This window comes from Neovison vison, chromosome 6 (genome assembly GCF_020171115.1).
Source record: "Neovison vison isolate M4711 chromosome 6, ASM_NN_V1, whole genome shotgun sequence".
Classification (NCBI taxonomy): domain Eukaryota; kingdom Metazoa; phylum Chordata; class Mammalia; order Carnivora; family Mustelidae; genus Neogale; species Neogale vison.
In genome coordinates, this window is record NC_058096.1 from 7,609,405 (window position 1) to 7,634,167 (window position 24,763).

The window sequence follows — 24,763 nt, forward strand, 5'->3', positions numbered from 1 at the left end:
ATCTATTTCTCAGTGGCACATAAAATAATGTGTTCTTACAATCATTAGCATCATAGATTTGACTGAGAATAGTATTTTTTTTTTAAAAAGATTTGATTTATTTATTTGACAGAGACCACAAGTAAGCAGAGAGGCAGGCAGAGAGAGAGAGGAGGAAGCAGGCTCCCCACGGAGCAGAGAGCCCGATGTGGGGCTCGATCCCATGACCCTGGGATCATGACCTGAGCCGAAGGCAGAGGCTTTAACCCACTGAGCCACCCAGGTGCCCCTGACTGAGAATAGTATTAAACAAGGCATAATTACTGATGTTATGCCCATGTATCAACTGATCCTAGACTTCACTATTTGTTTTTAAAGATTTTATTTACTTATTTGAGAAAGAGAGAGCATAAGGGAGGGACAGAGGGAGAAGGAAAGGGAGAAGCAGGCTCCCTGCTGAGTAGAAAGCCCATCACGGGGCTCGATCCCAGGAGCCCGAGATCACGACCTGAGCCGAAGGCAGAGGCTTAACCAATTGAGCCACCCAGGCACCCCTAGACTTCATTATTTTCATAATTATTCTATCTTCTTTTTGTTTTCAGGAAAAACACTGTAAGACAATGAAACAACAGAGTCTGACTCGGGCACAAGTAGGTTCAGATGCTAGCTGCAGAGGCCTGGAACTTGGTTATGTTATTCTTTGTATCAACTATCTATAATGGGGGCACCTGGGTGGCTCAGTGGATTGAGCCTCTGTCTTCGGCTCGGATTGTGATTTCGGGGTCCTGGGATCAAGTCCCACATCGGGCTCTCTGCTCAGAGAGCCTGCTCCACCCTCCACAGCCTACTTGTGATCTCTCTCTCTCTTTCTCTCTCTCTGTCAAATAAACAAATAAATAAATTAAAAAAATAAACTGTCTATAATATAAGGATTTCCTTATAAGTATATATATTATATATCTAATAAGTTTCCTTACAGGACTGCTGTGACTATTACAGATGATGGAGAAGAACACGAGGAATATGACAGGAGTTTGTTAAAAAGTGGCTTTTACCACTTTTCTGCTACAGTTTTTAAGACTTAAGCTTCTAATGCTGCCAAACTGACAGAACCTGGGGAGGAGTCTGAGATCTTGGCTAAGATAATCCAAAACTGGTTCTATAATATATTAGCTTACTTCTAATTTCTAAGCTGTATTAGAAATGGTTAAAGTTACCAAAAAGAGGACCCTTGGATAAAACTGCACCATTAAAGCAAAGAAATGGCACTAGTAACTTGTAAAATATGACACTATTCTTGACTCTTTCTAAATTATATGCCACCTGGAATGAACATTCCCCAAGATCTAGAGTGTTACTGCCAACTCGAATAACTTACATCAATCTACACCCCCCAACAAAAGTAAACAGTTGAATTTTTAACCTAGCACTTTAAGATATAATCACTGTATTTTCATACATAAATAGCCATTAACTCAAATTTCTGGTCCATACGAGGACACGTGGCTTTATTTGTTCTTTACCTATGTAGTATTTCATTTCAGTGTCATGTTTGTTCATGAGCTCAAGAAGTCGCACTTCTATCTGGGCTTGATTCAGAAAAGCCTTCTTGTTCTTTATTATTTTAATGGCAACCCATTCTTGCTCCACACGATCATAAGCCTTTACAACCTGAAAGAGAAAAAGGAGGAATCATTCTCTATTTCATTAGTGGCCATAATTTCATATTTTACAATTCACCTTAATTGTGTATTTACCTAATTCTCACTTTCCTGACCTCCCTAAGCAGAAGAGGTCCTATTCATTTCCATTCAGTATCATTCATCTATTACTTTACAGTCAACTTTAAGTCAATCTTTTTATTAGATTTTATTATTTCTTTATTTGAGAGGTAGAGAGAACATGAGCACGATCAGTGGGAGCGGGAGAAGGAGAAGCAGACTCCCCGCTGAGCAGGAAGCCCCATGCTGGGCAGATCCCAGGACCTGAGCTCACCTCAGATCACAACCTAATCTAAAGGCAAATGCTTGCTTAACCGAAATGAGCCACCCAGGCGCCCCAAAGTCAGTCATTTCAATTAACTTTCTTTTGTATCCTTACACTGTTTCTAAATATCCACAATATCGCCTTCTTTTTAAGAAAAGCTAGATTAACTCTTTTCCTCCAGAAGTCAGTTATAAATCTTGTCAAGTGCTTTGGTTTGGGAGAAGAACCTGATTTAAATCTCAAGTATACATGTAAAATATTTAAAAAGTTCTAAGTCATTTGAAAAATGCAGATAACTTCCTAACCTTAAATTAGATTTTCAGAAATTAAAACACAGGTATTTAACAAAAGACAAATCTAATACAAATTACCAGGGAAGTTCCATGATAAAAGTCAAAAGCCACAATTAGATGGTCTTGATAGTTAGAAAATCAACGCCAAGAAAAAAGGAGAGCTCATGAGCAAATCACGATGTACAGCTCTTGTGTTCATTTTACTTGTGGAGCATAACTAATAACACGGAGGACACTGGGTAAAGAAGTGGAGAAATGATTTGGGCGAAATCGGAGGGGGAGACGAACTGTAAGAGACTGTGGACTCTGAGAAACAAACTGAGGGTTTTGGAGGGGAGGCGGGTAGGGGGTTGAAAGAGCCTGGTGGTGGGTATTAAGGAGGGCATGTATTACATGGAGCACTGGGTGTGGTGCATAAACAATGAATCTCGGAACACTGAAAAAATGAAATTAAATTAAAAAAAAAAAAGAAAAAAGGAGTTTCATATTATTAACAAAGAGATTTACATAAAAATTAGAAAATCAATGCACAGATAAAACTATCCACAAATCAGAAACTCACTATAACTGATTAAAAGTTAAATTTATAATCTATGTAGTATAAATAGGGAATAGCTTTATCCATTTTCTAGCACATTCACGAAGTCTGGAGATGTAGGGAGAACGCCTTGTGATTCCGATGTGTAGGCTGAGTCCCACTGAAGAAGAGAAGTGAATGGAACGCATGTTCCAAAATTTACATCAGTCAAGGATTATATATGCTTCAGTTAAAATCAAACTTGGAATGAAAAATGCAATTGTTTCTGGTTTCAACCCATTTTTAAAAATACAATCTATTATCTTTAAAATCAGAGATTACCCCGGTAAACCTCTGACCAAATGGTTTTGATATTCTTCTGTTCACGGACTATACTACTGGCACCAAGAGCTGTAGTTCCATGCCCAGATCCCAGTGGTCTCCAGGACAAAGGCCACCAGCAGGGCACAACTATTTACTGACTTAGCAAATAGTTAACTGGCTAAATGCTAAAGCAATGGTTTTTGACCCTGAATTACACATTCAACAGGCAGTTTGAAAAATACAAATGCCCAGGATCCAGTCACAGAGATTGATTTAACTGGTTTGGAGCCTAGGCACCAGTCCTCTCCCCACAAACCTCCCTGGGAAATTTCAATGTGCAATCAGGACGGATAACAACCACTGGCAAAAGAAATGAAGGAGTCCCTTATATGACAAAGATCTGGCAGAGTTTAGAGAAAGTCTGACCAAGACAGTACGGAAGACATTACTTGGTGAGTGACAGGTCCTTAACCTGAACACCCTTCAGCTTAAGGGAGACATCAGTCTGACCCGATGAGATGGGGTGTAATGTCAAATAGGCCTCTATTTTCAAAGATCTAACTACGCTCACCTGCTCTTAGGAATTAAAGCATGAGAAAATTAAAGTGAAGAGGAGCAGAAAAACATCACTCTGAACTCAAAGACTAAATATTTAGCGAAAACTTAAAAAAAAAAAAAAAGAAAAAGGAAAACAAAGTTTAGAGTCTGCTGTATGGCTACAATTTTCATGGTGGACAACATATTAGTTAGAAAAATGTCCTACTGGGGGACCTGGGTGGCTCAGTCATTAAGCATCTGCCTTCGGCTCAGGTCATGATCCCAGAGTCTTGGGATTGGGCCCTGCATCGGGCTCTCCTCTTGGCAGGAAGCCTGCTTCTCCCTCTCCCACTCCCCTTGCTTGTGGTTCCCTTCCTCACTGTGTTTCGCTCTGTCAAATATAAATAAAATCTTAAAAAGAGAGAGAAAAAAAAAATGTCCTGTTGAAGGCAACTTCCTGAACAGGTGGTATGATCTTCAAGATGAAAACAGCAATCCCTCTATCTAGGGTGTCCATCGCCTTACTAAAATCTGGGCCATAGAAATGCCTCTCCTTAAGAGACTGATAGAGAAGTAGAAGCTGTTTCTCACAAAAAAGTAGTATTTCATAAAGAGGGACTCCCAAACTATTGAGAAACCCTAACTCCAAGAAAAAGAGCTTACGAATCAAGGAAAAGTTCTCTGAGTTATGTACAATTATCAAAATTCCTTGAAATCATGGAAAGGGGGAGGTATTTTACGCAGATGCCAGGAGGGCCTTGCACACAACGCATTACAGAGGTCCTTTAGCAACCTCGCACAGATCTCCTTACAGGCTTAACAGCCGCCATTCTTGTGGGTCTACACCTGTGGCTGCTAATGACCTACCATATACTTTTTGTCCTAAGCATGATCAGACTGACACACGAAGAATTTTCCCTCACAGGTTGAAAAGAGGCATTTTTCCTATATCAGGGCAGGAACAGATCAATAAGAGCATGTGTTCTGTACTTTAAAAAAAAAAACAAAAAACCCAAAACAAACATTTTTAAAAAGTAGTTCAGGAAAAGTCACTTTGCACTGCAGGTTAGTAACGGACTCCCCAAACACAGTCTGCAAGGCAAAGGAGACGGGAATCAACAGTAAATCATACCTCAAACCAAACCAAACCAAACAGAGGGACCGGATGAGATAGGATTGACAAGCGGGAGTAGCTGGGGAGTCCACAGCCAGAGAAAAAGTTTTTGAAAGAGTCAAGGACAAAGGTGTGATGGCTCTGGTCTGAGCATAGCTGATACAACAGAGAGACGTATTTAGGGTTTTGTGCTCTGTAGCAAGGCCGGGTGGGCAGGTGAGGAGGGGAGAGCTATGAGCGGAGAAGCAGCCAGAAACAAAGATAAACACCAGGTCTCTTGGGGAGCCCTTTCCTGACTCTTCCTGCTAAAAGCTGCTGAATGAGCCTCTCCATCACAAACACCCCCATCACAGTACCAGCCATGCTGCTGCTGGGAGAACAGGAAGAGGAAATCCTAAAGACCATCTGCCCACTTCAAGGCCTGATAACAGAAGGTGACACAGCCCCTGGCTTTCCCAGACTCCAAAAAAGTAGCAGGGCACCTGCTGTGCCAACGGAACTCTTATCTTTTTAAAAAGGATTATCAGGCAGGAAGGTAATTACTTCTAGCATCCACATCGAAGAATCATCCAGGCTATAGGAGAGGGGCAATACCACGTATTAGTGATTACAACCCACCACTCAGTCATTAGTAAGATACGCACTAGAGAGCTGCAGAGCTGCTCTAGAGAGTAGATATGGACAAAGAAAGTCTAATGGAGTTTTAGAGCTGATGTAGTTTTACTAGCTTTAAAGAAGTACGATAATCCAAATGTTCACATATCCACTGTTTACAATATATTACAAACACTGAAAGTACCACTGAGGGAAAGGTGTAACAACATGATTCACTATCAAGTTCTAATTTAGGAAATTCAGCATTTTCCATTAAATTACCTGTCCAAAGGAACCTTTGCCAATCAAGGAGTCAATTTCGTAACGATCCATCCACTTCTCTCCGTTTTTTACAATATAATCATAGTTATCATCATCATAACCATCATTGTAAACCTTCCGCTCCTTCTTATGACTAGAATCGTCTCCCTGGCCCTGTTGGTGTCGTCGCTTCTTTTTTGCATAGTAAACCTGAAATGAGAGTATACAGTGTTTACTCAATAATTTAAATCTCTGGCGGTTAGCAGGAGGCATACACATATATACATACACACGTACACACGTATGATATATATCAAGAACATGTATGAGACAAGTCTGCCATCAGGAGGAAATTGATGAATTTTTATTCTTTATAACAAATACCAAAAAATGAAATAAAGAACTTTCTACAGTTGCTATTAGAATTACATAATAACACGGATATATAACCAATGAAAAATGTCTACCCTGAAATTCACTTTTCTATTATACTGTTTGTACATTTTATAAATAGATATTAAGTGATGAGTTCAAAGTAGCCCATTCAAGAAGACTAACAGGGCCCAATTTACATTTAAGTCTTAAACTAGGGTATAATTTCTGTACAATGAGGGGGCACAGCTCTTAAGAGTGTAATACAAGGGATTTGGCAGGAAAAATCTAGAGAGATGCCAATGTAATCAGCAAACGCCAAACCAAATAGCATTTTCATCCTCCTCCTGTCAGTATCTTGCATGCCCTCTGCCAGGCCATCCCAATTTTACATTTGCTCTGAAGGCAAAAAGTTTTAAATATGAAAGTCAAGATACATATGAACTGAAGTGCTACTAATACTAAAGACCCTCTTAGAAGTGCCCACTTTTTAAGTCTCTAACAAAGTAACAATTAATGAAAAGCAGCCACTCCCTCCCCCTCCCCACACTACAGGCCATAAATCCTGTGACTGATCAGAGTTATTTTCCTTACTAAATTGTTTCTAAGACCAGTAAGAAATAATAGGTAGACTAGGCAATAGCCCATGTAACTGGTAACTAACTGAGGAAACTCTAAATTACACTGCATAGAATAACATCAGAACAAATCTAGTTTACAAGATGGTGAAACGGTTAAAAAACAATCTTCAGCAAAGCTACTGTTTTTGGTGAAACTCTTGTTTCATCAAAGCTTAACAACAGCTTTGTTAACAACTTTTTTAGTTTTGTTAACAGTCAACCAAATATTAACAAACTGACATGAATAAACTGTTAATAATTTATCAGATTTTTCAGGTAATCAAAAGCTAGTCTGGCACATCTTTTCTAAATCATCAATTGTGTACAAAACCCAATTGAAAAGTGTTCCTCACTGAGTTCATTCTAATCGTATCTTTCCACATTGCCACAGTAATATAACAATACTGGCATTAAATGGCATCAAAGTGCAGTAAAATTTACACATACGTAAGAACATCCTTTTAGTTAAATACCTCTAGAGCTGCTAGAGCATAACCTTTTAGTGTGACAGGACACAGGGCTCCCATGAAGTGGAAAGGAAGCAGAGGCACGTCTACTCCTCTCCAGAAAAGCTCATTTCATAATTAATTACAAAGCCAGAGCTGAGGCTAGAAGCAAATGACAAGTCAAAGGTCTAAGACACCAGAAAAAAATTTATTCAAGTGAAGAGCCAAGTTGGAATAGGAGTAATTCAAAGTGCTAAATGGGTTTTTTTAAAAAATCTATTTACATCCACCAAAAAGGTTTTTAAATATCTTAGTACAGAATAACACACATAAAAATGTAAAAGACAGTTTAAAACCATAGAAATAGATTATCAAATAAATTAGGACAAATGCCTCTTAACTGGGTATAAATAGATCTCTGAGCTTCCTGATATCCATGGCAAAAACAGAAAGAGATATATAATATTTAAGCAAAATTCTAACATATACATAATTTTACAAAGTGTCCTTATTCCCTTCCTTTCTTCTTTCTTGTTTTGGAGAAGAGTTATTACACAATTAATATCTTATCATATATTAAATACAACTTTGAAAAAAGGGAGAAGTTATCCCCAAATATCTTAATTTTTGGAAGTCTCTGTTAATAGATTTTTCTTCTACAATGTAATTTTATTATCTATAAATCTTTAACTTACAAATAACCATCAATATTACAATCACGGGGAATAAAGTCTACTATGTTTAAAAGGGCCACAAAATAACTTTTCTTTCCTGCTCTATTGCAAGATATGCTGTTAAATCAATGGTCTTACCTCATTAATATGCTTATATGTTTTGATCAAGTCAACAGAAAGTTTTCTCAGAGGAGCAGTTGCTGGATCACGGAAGCTTTGGGGCATCCGCCTCTGTAACATGACAATATCAGGCATCACCTTAAATAGACAGAAAAGACTAGCACTTTAACTATACTTCACTGGTGCAAATCCCCTCTCTTCTGAAACCTGTATGTATGTATTAAAAAAAAAAAAAAGATATCTACATTAGAACATTATACATTCTCTCTCAGTTATCTCTTTCAACCAGATTCCAGTGAAGAAACCACTGGAACAAATCAATGAAATGAGAAGATAATGTGCCAGCTGCCCAAGGCTTTCGACCTTGTTCCTCAGATTAAACAGTAGAATCACAGACATGGCGGGGGCCAGGAGACACACAGGATGCTGCCCAAAGAGGGCTTCTCCACCATACAAGGAGTAACTTCTGAATTATTCCTAAAGTCCGACCTGCTTGACAATAGAGAAGTCCAACATGCAGCTTCCTAGGACAGGGTTTCAGGCCCGACTTGGCACCACGAAGCAAAGCAAGGAGGCCACGGAGCAGGGACAGAGCACGGCACTGCTCCGCTCCTGAGATCAAGAGTCAGACACAACCAACTGAGCTACCCAGGAGCCCCTGCAACTTGTTTCTTTAACACAACTGAGGAAATCATGCTCTCCTGGGTAACATGCCTGACCTTACCTTCCACATGCCCATTCCCCCTGAGCACCCAGCACCACCTGATACACTGTGTTGACTCATTTACTGGTTTAGGCTACTCTCCTTCTCCTTCCACTACAGGAAAAACTCGATGAGGTCAAGGATTCCTTTGTTCAGTACTGTATTCCCTTTGCCTAAAACAGTGGTGGGCACATAGATGTTTAATACATATTTGTGGAATAAACAAATGAATCCATTATACCAAAATCTCTACTTACAATTACACTAGGAGCTGACCACAGATAAGTTCCAGAGAACCTTAAAGCTCATGGAACTCTTTTAAAAATGAATTTCAACCACATTCCATTAACACCCCTCCAATCCAAATAATAAACACCAACAAAATAAGCATATGAATGTATTAAAAATTCACTTTATTAAAAATAAGTCATATACAAAACTTCAAATGTGTTTTGAGTTTTTAACTTGCCCATCTACAATTCCACTGATATTTAAACATCTGAAAAACAGAACCAGTGACTACATCTTTCCAGGAATAATTATGCTCACTCAAAACACAAAAATCACACAATCAAGACACCAATTTTGAATATACAGACATACAAGAAACTGGATAGGAACTAATTCTGACTGACTAATTCTGAGTAACGATGGTTTTCCTGCACTCAATACGAGTCTGCGCTGTGTGCTTGGCATTTCATAAAATATCACTAACCTCTTCCGAAGTTGGCCAACTCTGTCTCTGAGGCCCAACTGATGAGCTAATTCTGAACACCTTACTTTTCTTACATACTTCTTGCAAGAGAAATTACTACCTCAGAGGAATCTGTATATATAAGCAAGATACATTCTACCCACAATCGGCCTGCATACCAGATTATATTTCATTTCATTGCTTCAAAACGGCACCTCGTACAGACCCAAGTGCCCAAACTATATGGGAAGAGCAAACTCAACTCTACACACTAAGTAACACTCCCTTCACTAACTTTCATTGCGATTTCATGTTAGGTAGCCAAATCCGTTTCAATACTGTGCTGCTGTAAGCACAATTAGGAAATAACATTTCCAAACACTCAGGTACAAACCTACGCTAGACTCAAGGCTGGCCCCGAAGAATTTCAGGCTTTCTCCCTTTCCCACTACTTCTCATCAGAAAGCCAGGAGAACACAGAGGAACAGAGCAAGCTCCCTTCTTCCCTTCCACAGTCAGAAGAAAACCTGTGGTGTTCAGAGAACCCAGGAAGGAGCTCATCAGGCTGTTCCTGTCCTTCAGCCTCCCCACCTGTCCTCACAGCACAATGGCCAGTTGATGAGCTATCCTCCTGCTGCTTCAAGCTATCTGGCTCCGGAACTAGAAAAACCCACATTCCCAGTGCTCACAGTTCTTGGACCTTGCTGGGTGAACACAGATCACAGAGTGAAAAAAAGCACAGTTTGCATACCCCGCTTAAAAAAGTTACAAGAGCTTAAACAATCTCTTGTGTTTTTTTCCTGTGAAGATTCCAGAGTGTACGCTTCAGAAATTTATTTAAAACCTGTCTTTCAGCTTAGTAATACCTACTCTATCCATTTTATTTAAATTTATCTCGTATTTTCATATATAGTGAAGAATTAGAAGCACTATATTTTGCCTTCCTCGCTATTCTGAAAGTGACCGCCAGAGCTGAAAGCCACAGGTAGCACACCTCCAGAGTCCCAGGACAGTCTACGAACGATGGAAGGTACTGTGCAAACGCTCATGGCGCAAAAGGACCGAGCATTCCTAATATCAAGCGTACTTTTCTACGATTCCTTCTACTACATTTCTCCTGCTTCCTAAATTTATGTTTTGAACAAAACTGGGTTTAAAAACTTACATAAGACACCCCACTCATATAACCAGAAATAAAATGTTAACATTAGCTCATTTCGGTTATTTGTTCAATAAATCTTTTGGGGAGAAAAACATACTGATAGGATGATTATTAAGAAACCACTGAAATCAAATAATAAAATTATAGAAGTTTACAGCTAGACTTAAGTTTAGAGAAGTTTAGGTTTAGGAGGTTATAGTCTAAGGTCCCAATCTCACCTTCAAGGAACAGAGAGAAGGGCCCATGTGACCTGACTCGCCTCACACAACCACATCATGAGTCAGAACCTTGAGCCCACGTTTTAGGACCTCCAGACCATGCCATATCAATGCAGTTTTAGTGTTTTATACTTCAGTTGTAAGAAAAACCTCTTCTAATCTGCCTCATTAGGTTCAGAAATTCCTGGGGTTGGCAGAAATATCTGGCTGAATATTGTTACTTAAAAGATATTCTTTTTGTATCATATGAATCTTTAAAAGTATTTTATAACTTAAAATGGAAATAATAAATGAATTATTTATCTTAAAATCACCCACAAATAAGATGTTAGCTGTATCTAAAAACAGGTACTGCACTAACTGAATTACCTACTACATTAATAAAACCACAAAAGTAACTGTAAAGGCCTGCGATGTTTTCGAGCACTCCGCAGGCCCAGGTGCTACAGAACAGAAGAGCGCTGTGTCTAAGAAGAAAAGAACCTGAGCTGGACTTCCAAGTCTACTGCTTGAACACTTGGAGAAGTCACAGATGGGAGCTCAGTCTGTTCAGCTGTAAAATATTAAAAACAGGTACCCTGCCTAAGAGGCTGCTTTTTGAACGGAGAAAATGAATCCCAACATACTGTTTCTTTAAAGTACTGGTGACTCTTGACCAATGCGGGAGTTAGGAATACCAGCCCCCACCCCTGCCCCATGCAACTGAAAATCTCTCCAAAAACGTACTTACTGATAGCCTACTGCTGACCAGAGCCTTGCCAATGAACTGCTGATTAACACATACTTTGTATTTTATATACGCTATCCTTAACAATAAAGTAAGCTAGAGAATGCAAACTATTACTAAGAAAATCCTAAGAAAGAAAAAAATACATTTACATTACTATACACTATTTATCAAAAAAAAAAAAAAAATCCACGTGTAAGTGGGTTTGCCCAATTCAAACCCATGTTGTTCAAGGGCCAACTGTACAATACAAATGATTCCTTGTGCTATTACTACTTTTTGAATGTCCACAGAACTTTTTTCTGGTATATACACACTCTCCAGCTTTAAACATTCAACTGCTCCAATTCTCAAATATAAACCTTCTCAATTTACTACATAAAACAAATTCTTAAGTCTTGTCATAATTCATCTTACTATTAACTCTGAATGTTATTCACATGCTACATTCACATACTACATAAATGTAAAGCCAGATCAGGTGCTGACAAAAATCTTAATAAATACAAGGGGGTGCCCCCTCATCATAATGCTACTTTACTACAGCCAACTGCCTATTAAAACCACATGCTACTGAATTAAAAATAAAGAACATTTCCTATAAATAATCCAGCATAAGAAATACACTGAAATTTTCCAAGTTTTTGATCATCACTTGATATATTAAACAACCTAAAGAAAACAGTGGCAACCCCAATTCCGAAGCGCATGGAAAAAAATCCTTGGTCGGCGTTCATCATACCCTCCATCCTGGTGGAGAAAGAAATTTTACCTCAACTATAGTTAGTTAAAAAAAAACAAAAACAAATTCTCCCAAACCAAAAAGCAATGCAGTGAGTGCAGTTAATTCAGGAAATATTATGAATGCACACATACACACACGCACACACGTATACATGTACGTATAGTGAGAGATTTCCACATTTATTGTTAACTATCCATTAAAAAAAAAAGGGCTGACTCTCTAGTCTGAATATGAAAATGACCAGCAAGATTAATTTGCTTTACATTCTTTTTCATTTTAAGAAGTTTCATACATACTGTGATAAATGTGCACTAAAATAGTTTAAACAGCATAAATCAGCTCTGTAAGTCTGTGATAATGGAATCTCACTTGTTTTCCTTTAACTTTATTTTTCTTACCCACCTTTTCATAAAAATACGCTTTCAGTTTATTTTAATTAATATTCTTTAAAAATAACTTTTCTCCTCCCTATTACAGAATGAGAGAATGTGTTTGTGGTTTATGAGTGTTTTTTAATTAAGTGGGATACATAGAAAAAAGAAAAAGCCAACAAACTTTTGAATGCATACTTCTTATCAACCCTCATGTGGCATGTAAAACTGAAAACCATTAAACCATTTTTGTCTATTTACTGTTGTCCCATGTTAAGGAATAAACCACCACACCAACAAATCATTTCTGCTACATCGTAAACTTACCTGATTAGTTAGAGGTTGCTGAATCTGGTCAGAATAAGATAAGGCAGAAACCTGTTGGTCACTTATGTTTGGCTGGCGACGGTCACTGTACTGATGTGAATGGGGCATCTGTCCAGCCATCTGAAGGCCAGCAGCATGGAATGAAAATGACGGTGCAAGCCGAACAGATGAAGGTTTGCATGCTGAAGTCTCTCCTCCTACAAGAAGACAAGTCAAGTTGAAACGATGTATTTATATCCTAAGGTCTCCATCTTTTGACCTATTTGATAGTTCCTTCCATAAGGACCTTAGGATGTTTGGTAATACTAAAAACTTTTAAAACTACAAAGTGCAAACAAGAACATGCACTTGACAAAACAGTTCTTTGTTAAATGTCATAAAATATAGTGATTCAAGTGCCTATAAATCTGTTGTCAGAGAAAACCTTAAGGAAATCTTTTTGTAAAGCAACAAGATAACCACCCTTAATACTTATTTTCACGTATGAGCTTTTCATCAATCGAGAACTGTTCAAGTTGCATAAGTCATCTCTGATTTCTCGAGAAAGCCCTCCCAGCAGATCAGCTCCTTAGAAACCAGTGCAAAGGAACACTGCTCAGATACTGCTTTGTACCTGCCAGGTGTATACAATCAAGACTCCAGCATCCCCCAAACCAAGCAAACCATCTGTCTTCACAGTGCTCACCACTAACACCGGTAATTCAAAGTTAAACAGACAACACATAGGCACAAATTCACAGGACGCTGGATTCCTCCAAACTCTTCTGACACAGTCCTCAGAGCACCCAGAGCAGGTAAGCTCACCCCAAGCATGAATGGCCGATAATTACCCCACAGGTAGGCTTTGACCACAGCCACAATTTTCACTGTAGACACGGAAAATTAACACTTGATCAAAGTTACGCGGTAGTCAATTAATAAAAGTTAATTCTTCCTTTTAAAAGAAAAAAAAGAAAAAAAAAAGAACTTTCTTCTTAAATTCGACCACACTTTTAATCACAGACTAAAGCCAAAGGCAAAATGTCAAACCCTGGTCAACGAACTGAGGACCCAGAATTCTTGAGCTTGTCTTCCTGAATAAACCAGCTACCTCCAACCATAATTTCCACACCTAATTTCCTAATAAAACAGTAGCAGTATCTACCTCAAAAGCCCGTGGTGAAGGTTAAGTGCTTTCACTTAAGTGGAATACTTAGAACAGCGCGGGCAAAGGAACAGATGGTCCAGTAGCGGCTGCAGCCGCGGCCGTGCGATGGGCAGGACCGCGGAGAGAGCACCCGCTCTGGCGGCGCCAACAAGCTCTACCGGAATGTCGCACAGACTCCCCAAACCGAAGAGGACAAAGCTCAATTCTCTCAAAATGCAAGTTCCACTTCTATTTTCTACCACAGCGAATGACACCGCCTTCCTCCCCGTCAACAGAATCAAGGCTCCCGGAGTGGAGTGAGATTTCTTTTCCTCCACAGACCGACCTCACCCAAACAGCTGCCCCATCTTGCTGGTTCCACCTCCTGCGGAACATCCAAATACAATCACTTCTCATCTCCACCAACCCACGTCTCACTGAGAGGACTAAAAGAGATTCCTAAGAGCTCCCTTTATCTTTGCCCATTTCTGGATTCCTTCAGTAAGATACTAGAGTGACTCTTCGAAAGTGCACAGCTCGGGTCCTCCCCCCTTACTGAAACATACCGATAACCTGCCTGGGCACTGGCTTCAGACCTTAGCTTCTGTCTCCCTCCCCTACACAGTGAGCTCCTTAACGGACCCACAGTACATGATCAGTAAGTATTTGCTGAACAAGTAAAAGGACAGTGCTACCATCAGGATAGATGAGGTAATTTTCTAAACATTTCATTACTTATACTAAAAAAATCCAGTCAACTTAATTACATAGAATAACTGTGTGCAGTTAAAAAAACAAAACAAAACAAAACAAAACCTGGGGTGGGGAGGCACCTGGGTGGTTCAGTGGGTTAAGTGTCTGCCTTCAGCTCAGGTCATGGTATCAGGGTCCTGGGATAAGCCCCGCAGCACTGGGCTCTCTGCTCAGTGGGGGAGTCTGCTTCTCCCTCTCACTCTACCTCTGTCTCTCTCTCTCAAATAAACAAATAAAATCTTTTTTTTTTTTTTTTAAACTTGGAAACTTTAACAGAAGGATATATCGAGGACACTCACAAAGACAGGGAAAAATGTTTATTCTGGTATTGTCTGCAATAGCAAAAAACAAAACAAAAAAAAACCAAAAAAAAAACAAACCTAAATGTCAAGTAATAGAGGAAAAGGGAGGCTTTACATTTGCATGTTAAAAATCACCAAAAAAGGGGCACCTGGGTGGCTCAGTGGACTAAAGCCTCTTCCCTCAGCTCAGGTCATGATCCCAGTGTCCTGGGATGGAGCCCTGCATCAGGCTCTCAGCTCAGCAGGGAGCCTGCTTTACCCTCTGTCTCTCTCTGCCTACTTGTGATCCCTGTCAAATAAATAGATTAAAAAAAAAAGAAAGAAAGAAAGAAAGAAACTTTAAAAAAAAATCACAAAAAAACTGGGAAGGAATATAAACATACATAAAAAAGATTGAGTTCTCTGATATATAAATAGCTCTTATAAATAAAGAGTAAAAACAGTAAGGCCCTAAATGACAAATTAACCACTTTAAGGTCTTGGTTTCCCCATCTATGCAGCAGAGCTATTATTATCCTAACCTATTCCCTTAGGTATATTATGAAGTTCTTAAAAATAAGATACCACAAGTAAGTCATGAATCCTAGTACTGTTAAAAAAAAATAGCTTCTATTATCAATATCATTATTATAGACTATGTTTAAACTTACTTATAATATATAGAAATAAGTACAAAAATCATTAGTATACAGCTTAAATAATTAAACTAAACCTGTGACAAGGAAAAAAAATGGCAATCACGCCAGAAATCCCCCCAACACCACTTCCATGACCCGATCAATCAAGCCCCCAAAGTTACTATCTTGATCTCCAAACCAGATTAGTTACAACTTTACAAGTTCACTTCATGTTACGTTTATAAATTGTGGTTTGTTCATTATCATTACTTTATGGTATCCCATTATGTGAAGATGTTCTGATTTACTTATCTCTTTGACTTTTGATTGACATTTGGGTTATTTCCAGTTTACAGGTATTATAAATAATGCCACTTGGGGGACGGGAGCACCTGGGTGGCTTAGCTGTGAAGCATCTGTCTTCCACTCAGGTCATGATTTCAGGGTCCTGGGATCCAGTCCTACATCGGGCTCCCTGCTGAGCAGCAACTCTGCTTCTCCCTTTCCCTCTGCCTGCTGCTCCTGCTACCCCTGCTGTGCTCTCTCTCTCTCTAATAAATGAAATCTTAAAAAAAAAAAAAAAAGCCACTAGGAAGAGTCTTGTTAAGTGTCTTTTCGTACACACAGAGATGCTGTTCTGCTGTTTTCCCAGGTTTTAAAAATTGCTCTGTTTATCCCCTAGCAGTTTATGAAAAATCTCCTCTGTTCCCTTCCTTCACTAACACTTGGAATCATTATTCTTTCCGATCTTCAGCCACTGCTGGAGGTGTGTAGTGGTACTCCACTAGGAGCTGAACTTGTATTTCCAGAGACTATGATCATCTTTTCATTTATTTAAGGCCAGTTAAATATCTACTTCTGTGAAATGCCCATTCAGGCTGCTTTTCTACTCTTCTATCAAGAAAGTCGTTTTCTTTTACATTTCTAAAACCTGAAACATTCAATTTTAACATACATATTTTGGGCATGAGCCCTTTATTGGTTGTAAGTGCTTTACATTATCACCCTCTTAATGGTGTTCTTTCATCAGCACAAGCTCTTAATTTTATCATCTTTTGTTTTAGAATTAATATTTTTGGTGTCCATTTAAGAAATGTTCCCTTACACCAAAGTCATCAAGAAATGCTGTAATCTTCTCAAGTTGAGTTTCACCATTCACATCTAGATGGACAATGCTCTTAGACTGGATTTCTATGCATGTGTGCCAGAGAAAGGTTGCATTCCTCCCACCAACCCCAAATGGACATTTGATTTACTCAGGACCAATTATTAAAAAGATAAACTTTCCCTGCTGCTCCAAAAGGCCATCTTTATCATAAATGACATGCCCGTACATGCTTAGATCTGGTTTTAGATTCTCTATGCTGTTCTACTAGACACAGGCCTACCTAGATTTCTTAAAACTTTGCGTAAGAACCAGTTTTACAAGTTTTAACATCCAGTAGAGAATTTTGTGCTTTCTCAAGAATAGTTTGATTATTCTTAGCCCTTTGCATGCCCATGTATGATTTAGAATTAGCTCATCAAAATCACAAAACAAACAAACCTATGTTGGCGCTGTGGCTGAAATTGCACACTGTCCAATCAATGGATCGCAACTGATCCAATCAATTATGTACATCAAACTGAACAGTGGACTGTTCAGTAACAGAGTTTTTTTACAATGATGAACTTAACAGCATTATCTAATAGGCAGCTACTAGCACTACTGGGCATTTGAACAGTTTTATTTCTTTCCCTCCTAATCCTTATCCTTCCCTTTGCCTTATTCTACTTGTTGCTGTCCCTCCAACATAGTGATGATCAGAAGAGGCGATACAGGTACCACTATCTTTCTACTGTCTTACTCCCAATCCCAGAAAGTAAGCTTTCAACATTTCTCCAGTACTGTGGCTGCTGCAGGTTTTTAATTGATAACCATTATCAGATGAATTAAGTTCCTTTCTAGTCCTAGTTTGCTAAAACCTTTTCCTCATAAATGGATGCTGCATTTTATTAAATGCTTTTTCTGCACCCACTGAGATGACATGAGTTTTCTGATCTACACTGTTAACACGGTGATATACACTGATTTTTGAATGTTAAACTAACCTTGCATTTCCTGGAACACAGACTGGTCATGATTATCCTTTTGTGATAGATTCACTGGCGAAACCATCTGGCCTTGGGAGTTTTCTTTGTGGGTAGTTCAAAGTTAATAATTAATTAAAAGGTGTCTTTAATAGGACTACTCAAATTCTGTATTTCCTGGCGTGTCTGTTCTGATAAGTCACAGTTTTCTAACATTATGTCTCCATCTACATTTGAAACACACTAGCTTCAAGCTCTCCATTATACCCTCTAAGCTTTTCTACAATGTAGGTATAATTGAAGTAATATCCCCTTCAATTCATCTCTGGTTAATGAGGCCTTCTCCTACCTTGTGATCAGTTTAATCAATGGTTTACTAATTATTAAGTATCCTCTCTTATATAGGGTTTTCTATTTCTGCTCTCATCTTACTCATCAGTCAGCAAGAGAGGTATATTAAAAATATTCCATTTAAGCATGTTATTGGATTACATCAATTTAGAGTTATTCTACCTTTCTGATGAATAAAACCTTTAATCATCATAAACAGCCCTTATTTATTGCCAATAATACTTCCCCTGTCTGATGGCCACACCACACTTTCTCTTATTCTTTCTGTGGAATGCCTTCTGTCCAGCCTTTACTGTCAACTCCCCATTCCCTTCATAGTTCAGATTTGTCTCGTATAAACAATTTGTGGTCTACAAGCTTTTAAATCTACGAATGTACACTTAGATGTGCACATAAGTACGCTATAGCTATACTAGTATAGTGTACTATAACACAAAACTTTATTTAATGTATGAATGTACACTAATAACCCTTCTATTTATTCCAACTGTTTTATGTTCCTTTCTTACTTTCTGCTGACTGAAATTTCAATACCTCCCTGACACGCAAAGTATTTTATTACTTTTTAGTTATCTTATACATTATAATATAGATCACGATCTTTGACTCTTCAAAATCTAATTATTGTATGTTATTGTTGACTTGGGTATGTACACCCCCCCCCACACACACACACAATCACAAGACATCATCTAATCAACCAGCAAGGGTAGAATCAGACTCAAGGATACATCGGGAGGGAGGGAGGGATGGAAAGACAAATTTTGTGATATCCAGACGGCTATGAAATACAAAGAAATGGCTAGCTGCTACTTGATTATTACTGTGATAACTATCCTCCTAAAAGATGTTTCATTTTCTGAATCTAGATCCAATCAATTATGTGCATTAAATTCAACAAGCACTGAGAGGCTACTATGGCACTGTCTGAGTGACAATGACACCCGTGATCTGTAACAGTACCTCACAAACTTTAATGTTCTTACGAATTGCTTTTGAATCCCATTAAAAATGCAGATTCTGATTCAGTACATCCACAACAGGGCTTGAGAGTCTACATTTCTAACCAACCACCAGATGATGCCAATGCTGCTTCGAATAGCATCTAAAAAACAATATAATCACTTAACTTAATAAAAGAAACTATTTTCCAACTAATCCAAGCAGCAGATAATCCAAACAGAAGCTATAATCCTAACTACCCAATACAACACAGGGCGGTCCCACCCCTCAAAAGATTTGCCCTCCTACTTAGATTTGGGGGTTTTCTTTATTATTATTAAAACAGCAATACACATTCCTATGCAGAAGGATGGTATGCTAGGTGACAAAGAATCCAACGTTCTTTTTAAATGTTACTGTAGGTCATCTGAACATGGGCTGTTACTGTAGGTCATTTGAACATAGGGCTAACAAGAAATAACTTTATGTTTTTCGCTTATAGAGCCTTTCTTTCAGATGTTTACTACAGCATCTATCACAACTCTCCAGTAACATTCCCAGCTGCCGGGCTGCATACAGGTGTATCTGCCACACGCTGTCTCCTCTCTTAGCTAAACTGCTGTGTGCAAAATCCACAAAGATACTCAAGTTTAACTTCTTCCCACAATGCCAAAAAGAATTTAAGTTATCCATTCATTCATTCCTCTTTATGATAAGATTCCAAGAAGGCAAACTAATACAAGAATTTGCCTGATTTATTAATTAGGCCCATCACCACGGCTTTTGGCTTTTGGCTTTTATTCTTTCCGAAGTTTCCATTTTCCCTTTTAATTCGAATGTTAAAAAGAACAAGGACTCAGTTTATCCTATGATGTTAATAAAGTATTAGGCTGAACTGCAGGAAACTAATATTAGACCTCCTTTGGCCTACAAAACAGCAAGTTCATATGGTTTAGCCTGACATCTACACCATACTAGATATAATTCTTGTCCAACTAAACTAAAAACCAGCTCTAATATTTCAGCCCAAGAATGTATCAAAATATATGCTCCAACATCATCTTGTAATTTAATGATCATCTTGTAATATTTAACCCCAAGTATCTTCGTAATCCTTATGTGGAGTTCGGTTCCGAAGTCAGTTGAAACTGCTACCAAAATAGTGTGAAAGACAAGCTGGAGAAAAGTATGCAAGCAGGGTCCTAGCTGCAGTTCTTCTATCTTTCTGTACTTTATGCACTTTTTTTCTTTTCTTTTTTTTTTTTACCATGAGCATGTTTCTAAAATGTCAAAAAAAACTGTGGTGGTACATAGCTTACGAAAAAAAAACAAAAAACAAGTGCGCATGGGTAGTTCAGATGGTCGGACGTTTGTCTTCCGCTCAGGTCATGATCCTGGGGTCCTGGGATCAAGTCCTGCATCCAGCTCCCTACTCAGTGGGGAGCCTGCTTCACCCTCTGCCTCTCTCTCTCTCTGCCTCTCACGAATAAATAAAATCTTAAAAAAAAAAAAATGAAGTAGCTTTTTCATCCACTCAGGTTACACGTTTCAGCAAAAAACTGTGATAACTAGAGATGGTAACACCAGCAGAGATTAACAGTGATTCTACAGAGAAGCACTCCAGGAACAGATCTGAGACTGGGAGATGTCGAGCCTCAAAAGGCAGAGGTAGACACACACCAAACATCAAACAGAAAAGCCTGGGAGCAGACCCGGAACGAAAAAAAAAACGCCATTTAATTTAGCTCTGATGTGAGACCAACAAGTAACTCCACCTGTAGCTATCTTAAGTTTCTTTTTTTATTATTAATATGTGGAGAGAGGACCATTCTTGTGGTTACTTTAATCAACCTTTGATTTCAAAGAGAAAGAACAGTATTAAAGAACAAATGAAAATAATTGGGCTTAATTAAAGCTGTAACATCCAAAAGGTGGAAACTCTTATGAGGCCAAGCTTCTGAGACAGACTCCCCTAAGAAGGAAGGGAGGACAACCAAGACTACGTGGGGAAAATGTGCCATGTCACTAGCAACAAGACATGTCCACAACGAAGGAGAAGACAAATGTCAAAGGAACAGTCGACCGCACTTTAAATGAAGTGTCGGGAATACAGGCACAGGATTAAGAGGTGACTGAACAGAAGTCCATGAAAAAAGTCTGGTTCACCAAGATATCATCAGTACCAAGAACAGTGCCTGGCACATGGCCTGCATTCAATAAATATTTCTTCAATGAAACAATGAACTGAATCCATCAGGAATATTTAGGATATGAAGAAATGGTTGAGAAAGGGAGAGAGAGAGAGCCAAAGGGGGTAAGGGTAAGAGACGTACAACAAGGGGTATGTGAGTCAGAACTAAAGAGCTGTCTATCATAGCACGGACCAGAGCTACGGATCCACAGTCCGTTTCTCCTGCTCAGTTTTACATCCCAAGCACATAGCACACTGCATGGCTCCACAGGAGGTGTGAAATAAATACAGATTAAAGTCAAACTATGTTCGGGCTCTGTCAATTACCTAATGATAAGGACAAATAAATTGATTTCTTATTATCCTCTAGTTAGTGGCCAGTATTTGTCATAATGCAATGCACGCGCGTGTGCACACGCACACACACACATGCTCTGTTTTAACCTACTAGCCAAAACATCATATTCAGTTATCTACAAACACGACGAAACTGCTTATGTAAGATCTAAATAAATATTCAGGTTTTTCAATCTGAAACTTCCTAATTAAATTTGTACATTAAATGAAGAATAACGATGGGATAGGGGTAAAAAAAAATGTATCTTTAAAAGCCTGTAACATCAGACTTCCGCCTCTGAGCACTTCTGAGTGCCTTGTAACTGAACTACCTCACTCACCATGAAGAGTCATCAAACTGGTCAGACACACGAATTAACTGTTCTCAGACACTACCCAACAGGCAGCGCAGGGCTGTGATCACGGAGAAGAAGGGAACAAACCTGTAGGGAAGGGGAGCCCGAATACAACAGTAGTGGTCTTGCTGAGTGGGGAAGACATGGACCAGAGTTCAAGGCTAAAGAGCTGGCAGGAGTTTGTGAGGCAGGGCACAGAAAGAAGGAAGCTTTGCGGGGAGGTCGCTGCACTAAATCTGCACCTAGAAATCCCCTTGGCTCACTGGCCAAATACTAAGCTGCCCAGCTGCCAGGTGTAGGTCTGGGAGGCTCAGAGGGAGCAATAAGGTAAACTACTAGAACTCACATAGGACTGGGAGACAGCAAGCGCTCCAATCAGCTGGCCTAGAAAACCCCTGAAAATACCGACATTCAAACCAGACCCCCCCAAAATTCACAACTCAGGAGTAGAGCTATCCTGGCCCTATAATCAAGGCTGCCTTCGGCCTGTCCTGACAAACACTGAAACATACCTCAAAGGAGGAGAATGGTGTGCAGTCTTCCAGGACAAAATTCAACACTTTTTAAAGGACAACAAAACCCTTTAAAACAAAATAAAACAAATCAACTATCTCACACTCCTAATGCTCACATCCAATCAAAACTCACTAGGCACAGGGTGCGCCTGGCTGGCTCCATCCGTAGAGCATCCGACTCTTAATCTCAGGGGGGTGAGTTCAAGCCCCATGTTGGGCATGGAGCCTACATTAAAAAAAAATCAGTACGCACACAAAGAAGCAGGAAAATATTGCCTGTCTGTATTCAGGAGGAAAACAAGTCCATCTATAGATATAGAAAGGATAGAAACAATGAAGTTAACAAAGAAAAAACAGGTACAGAAAGGTTTTAAAAGGAAAATGCAAACAAAATAAGAAAGACCAGCAAATCTTTTAAGTTTATTTATTTATTTCTTTAAGTAATCTCTATACCCAACATGTGGCTCAATTCACAACTCCAAGATAAAGAGTCACGCGCTCCTCCAACTGAGCCTGCCAGATGCCCCAAAACAGCAAATCTTAACAGATAAACAGAAACTATAAAAAGAAACCAAATGATAATTCTAGAAATGAAAAATAACTGTAAACAGGGATGACTGGCTGGTTCAGTTGGTGGAGCTTGCAACTCTTCATGGGGGGTCATGAGTTCAGGCCCCTCACTGGGCACAGAGTTTACTTTAAAAAAAAAAAAAAGAAAAGAAAAAAGAAAAAAGAAAAAAATAACTGAAATATGAAATTCACTGAATGGATCAAATAGCAGTTTAAACACAGCAGAAGAAACAATCAGTGAATGTATAAGAACAATGTACTTATAAATTAACCAAACTGAAAATAAGTATAAAATAAATGGAAAAAGTATAAACAAAGCCTCCAAAACGTTCAGAATAAAATCAAGCTAACGCTGCTATTTAGAGCCTACATCAAAAGGGAAAGAGAGAGAGACTGGGGAAGGAAAATTTATGAAGAACTAAGTCTAAAAAGTTTTCCAAATTCAACAAGAAGTATCAACCCACAGATCCAAACACAATCAACCCGAAGCAGTGTAACAACACACACACTCTAAGGCACTCAATTGTTAAAAACCAACAAGAAAAAACCCATAAAAGCAGCGGGGGAGGGGGGTACATACACATTTAAATATAGGAGAACCACAGACTTCTCATCATGCACACCAGAAAAAGACAGAACAACATCTTAAAATGATAAAAGACCTTTAACCCACAATTCTATATCCACTGAAATAAACCTTCAAAATGAACGCAAAACACTTTCAGACAAATGAACGTGAAACAATTTTCCAACAGCAGACTTGGCACTCCAAAAATGTTCCCAGTTCACAGAAGGAAAATGATCCCAAACAGCAACTGAGATCTATACAAAGGAATAAAGACCAACAGAAATGGCAGAAACGCAGATAAATAGTAAAGACATTTCTCATCAGTATTTTTAAGAGAGAACTCGTTGTTTAAAGCAGAAATGAGAACATACTATAGAATTTATAACATACATAAAAGCCATACAGATGATGACCACAGCACCCAGGACAGGAGATGTAAGCGGAAGCACACATTAGCAGAACTTAATGAAGGCTGCACCTCGTAAGCCCCCAAGCAACCACTAAGACCAGATGGACAGAGAACTAGAATACAGAGAATCTTACTTAACACCACTGTAAATGGGTCCTTAACACTTTCAATTACAAAAGGCAAACCAAATTCTTGCAGCTGAAATAAGAGGTCAAAACTTATTTTAGTAATAGCATCTGGAACACAAAAGAGATTAAAATAGTCACCCAAAATATAGCTGTTAGATTCCAGAAATTATTATACTGTACACAGTGTAACGTGTAACACAGTTATATTTATGTGACTCCCAATACTCTAAAATTATAAAGTATTTTTAAATAGTAAAAAATAAATAAGCAGATAACCTATAAAGTTATCAGTAGTCATGAAAATTCCAGGTAAATATTTCTTTCTTACTATATCCATAATAGAAAAATGTCGTTATCAGTAATAAACCCATTTAAATAAAAATTTCCCTCATTTCACAGAAAACAAGAAAACAAGGGTGTTGAAGCAACCTTTGATCCTTTCATTTCTGGGAATGGGGAAAAGGTGCTTGAAACAAAAGGCAGATACGCAAAAACAGACGATGTCTCTAGAGATACTTCCGAGGTAAGATTAAACTTTTTATGAATTGTAAGCCCCATCAGGACCCCCCCCTTCATCCTGCTGTGTTCACTACTGAATCCCTGGGACTTAGAACAGTGTTCCGCACACAGAAGCTCTGAAAGGAACGGATACCTGACTGACTAAATGGGTAGTGTATGAAGAGCACAGACATTCATCAACTTATAAAGGTGAACCCGCCATTTGTGAAGTGAGTCTGCCATTAGA

At 38.7% G+C, this 24,763-nt stretch overlaps 1 protein-coding gene across 5 annotated transcripts in view; it reads right to left on the bottom strand.

The window, feature by feature from the left end:
* Window positions 1–24,763, bottom strand: part of DYRK1A (dual specificity tyrosine phosphorylation regulated kinase 1A) — a 145,220-nt gene that overhangs the window by 26,601 nt on the left and 93,856 nt on the right. For 4 of the 5 annotated variants that reach the window (XM_044250925.1, XM_044250929.1, XM_044250924.1 and 1 more), the window contains 4 exons: window positions 12,785–12,981; window positions 7,856–7,975; window positions 5,627–5,815; window positions 1,503–1,650 (listed from right to left, as the gene is read on the bottom strand). In XM_044250925.1, the coding sequence (XP_044106860.1) occupies window positions 1,503–1,650; window positions 5,627–5,815; window positions 7,856–7,975; window positions 12,785–12,981 (654 nt within the window). The remainder of the gene's footprint in view (window positions 1–1,502; window positions 1,651–5,626; window positions 5,816–7,855; window positions 7,976–12,784; window positions 12,982–24,763) is intronic. The other variant, XM_044250927.1, reaches the window with a different exon arrangement.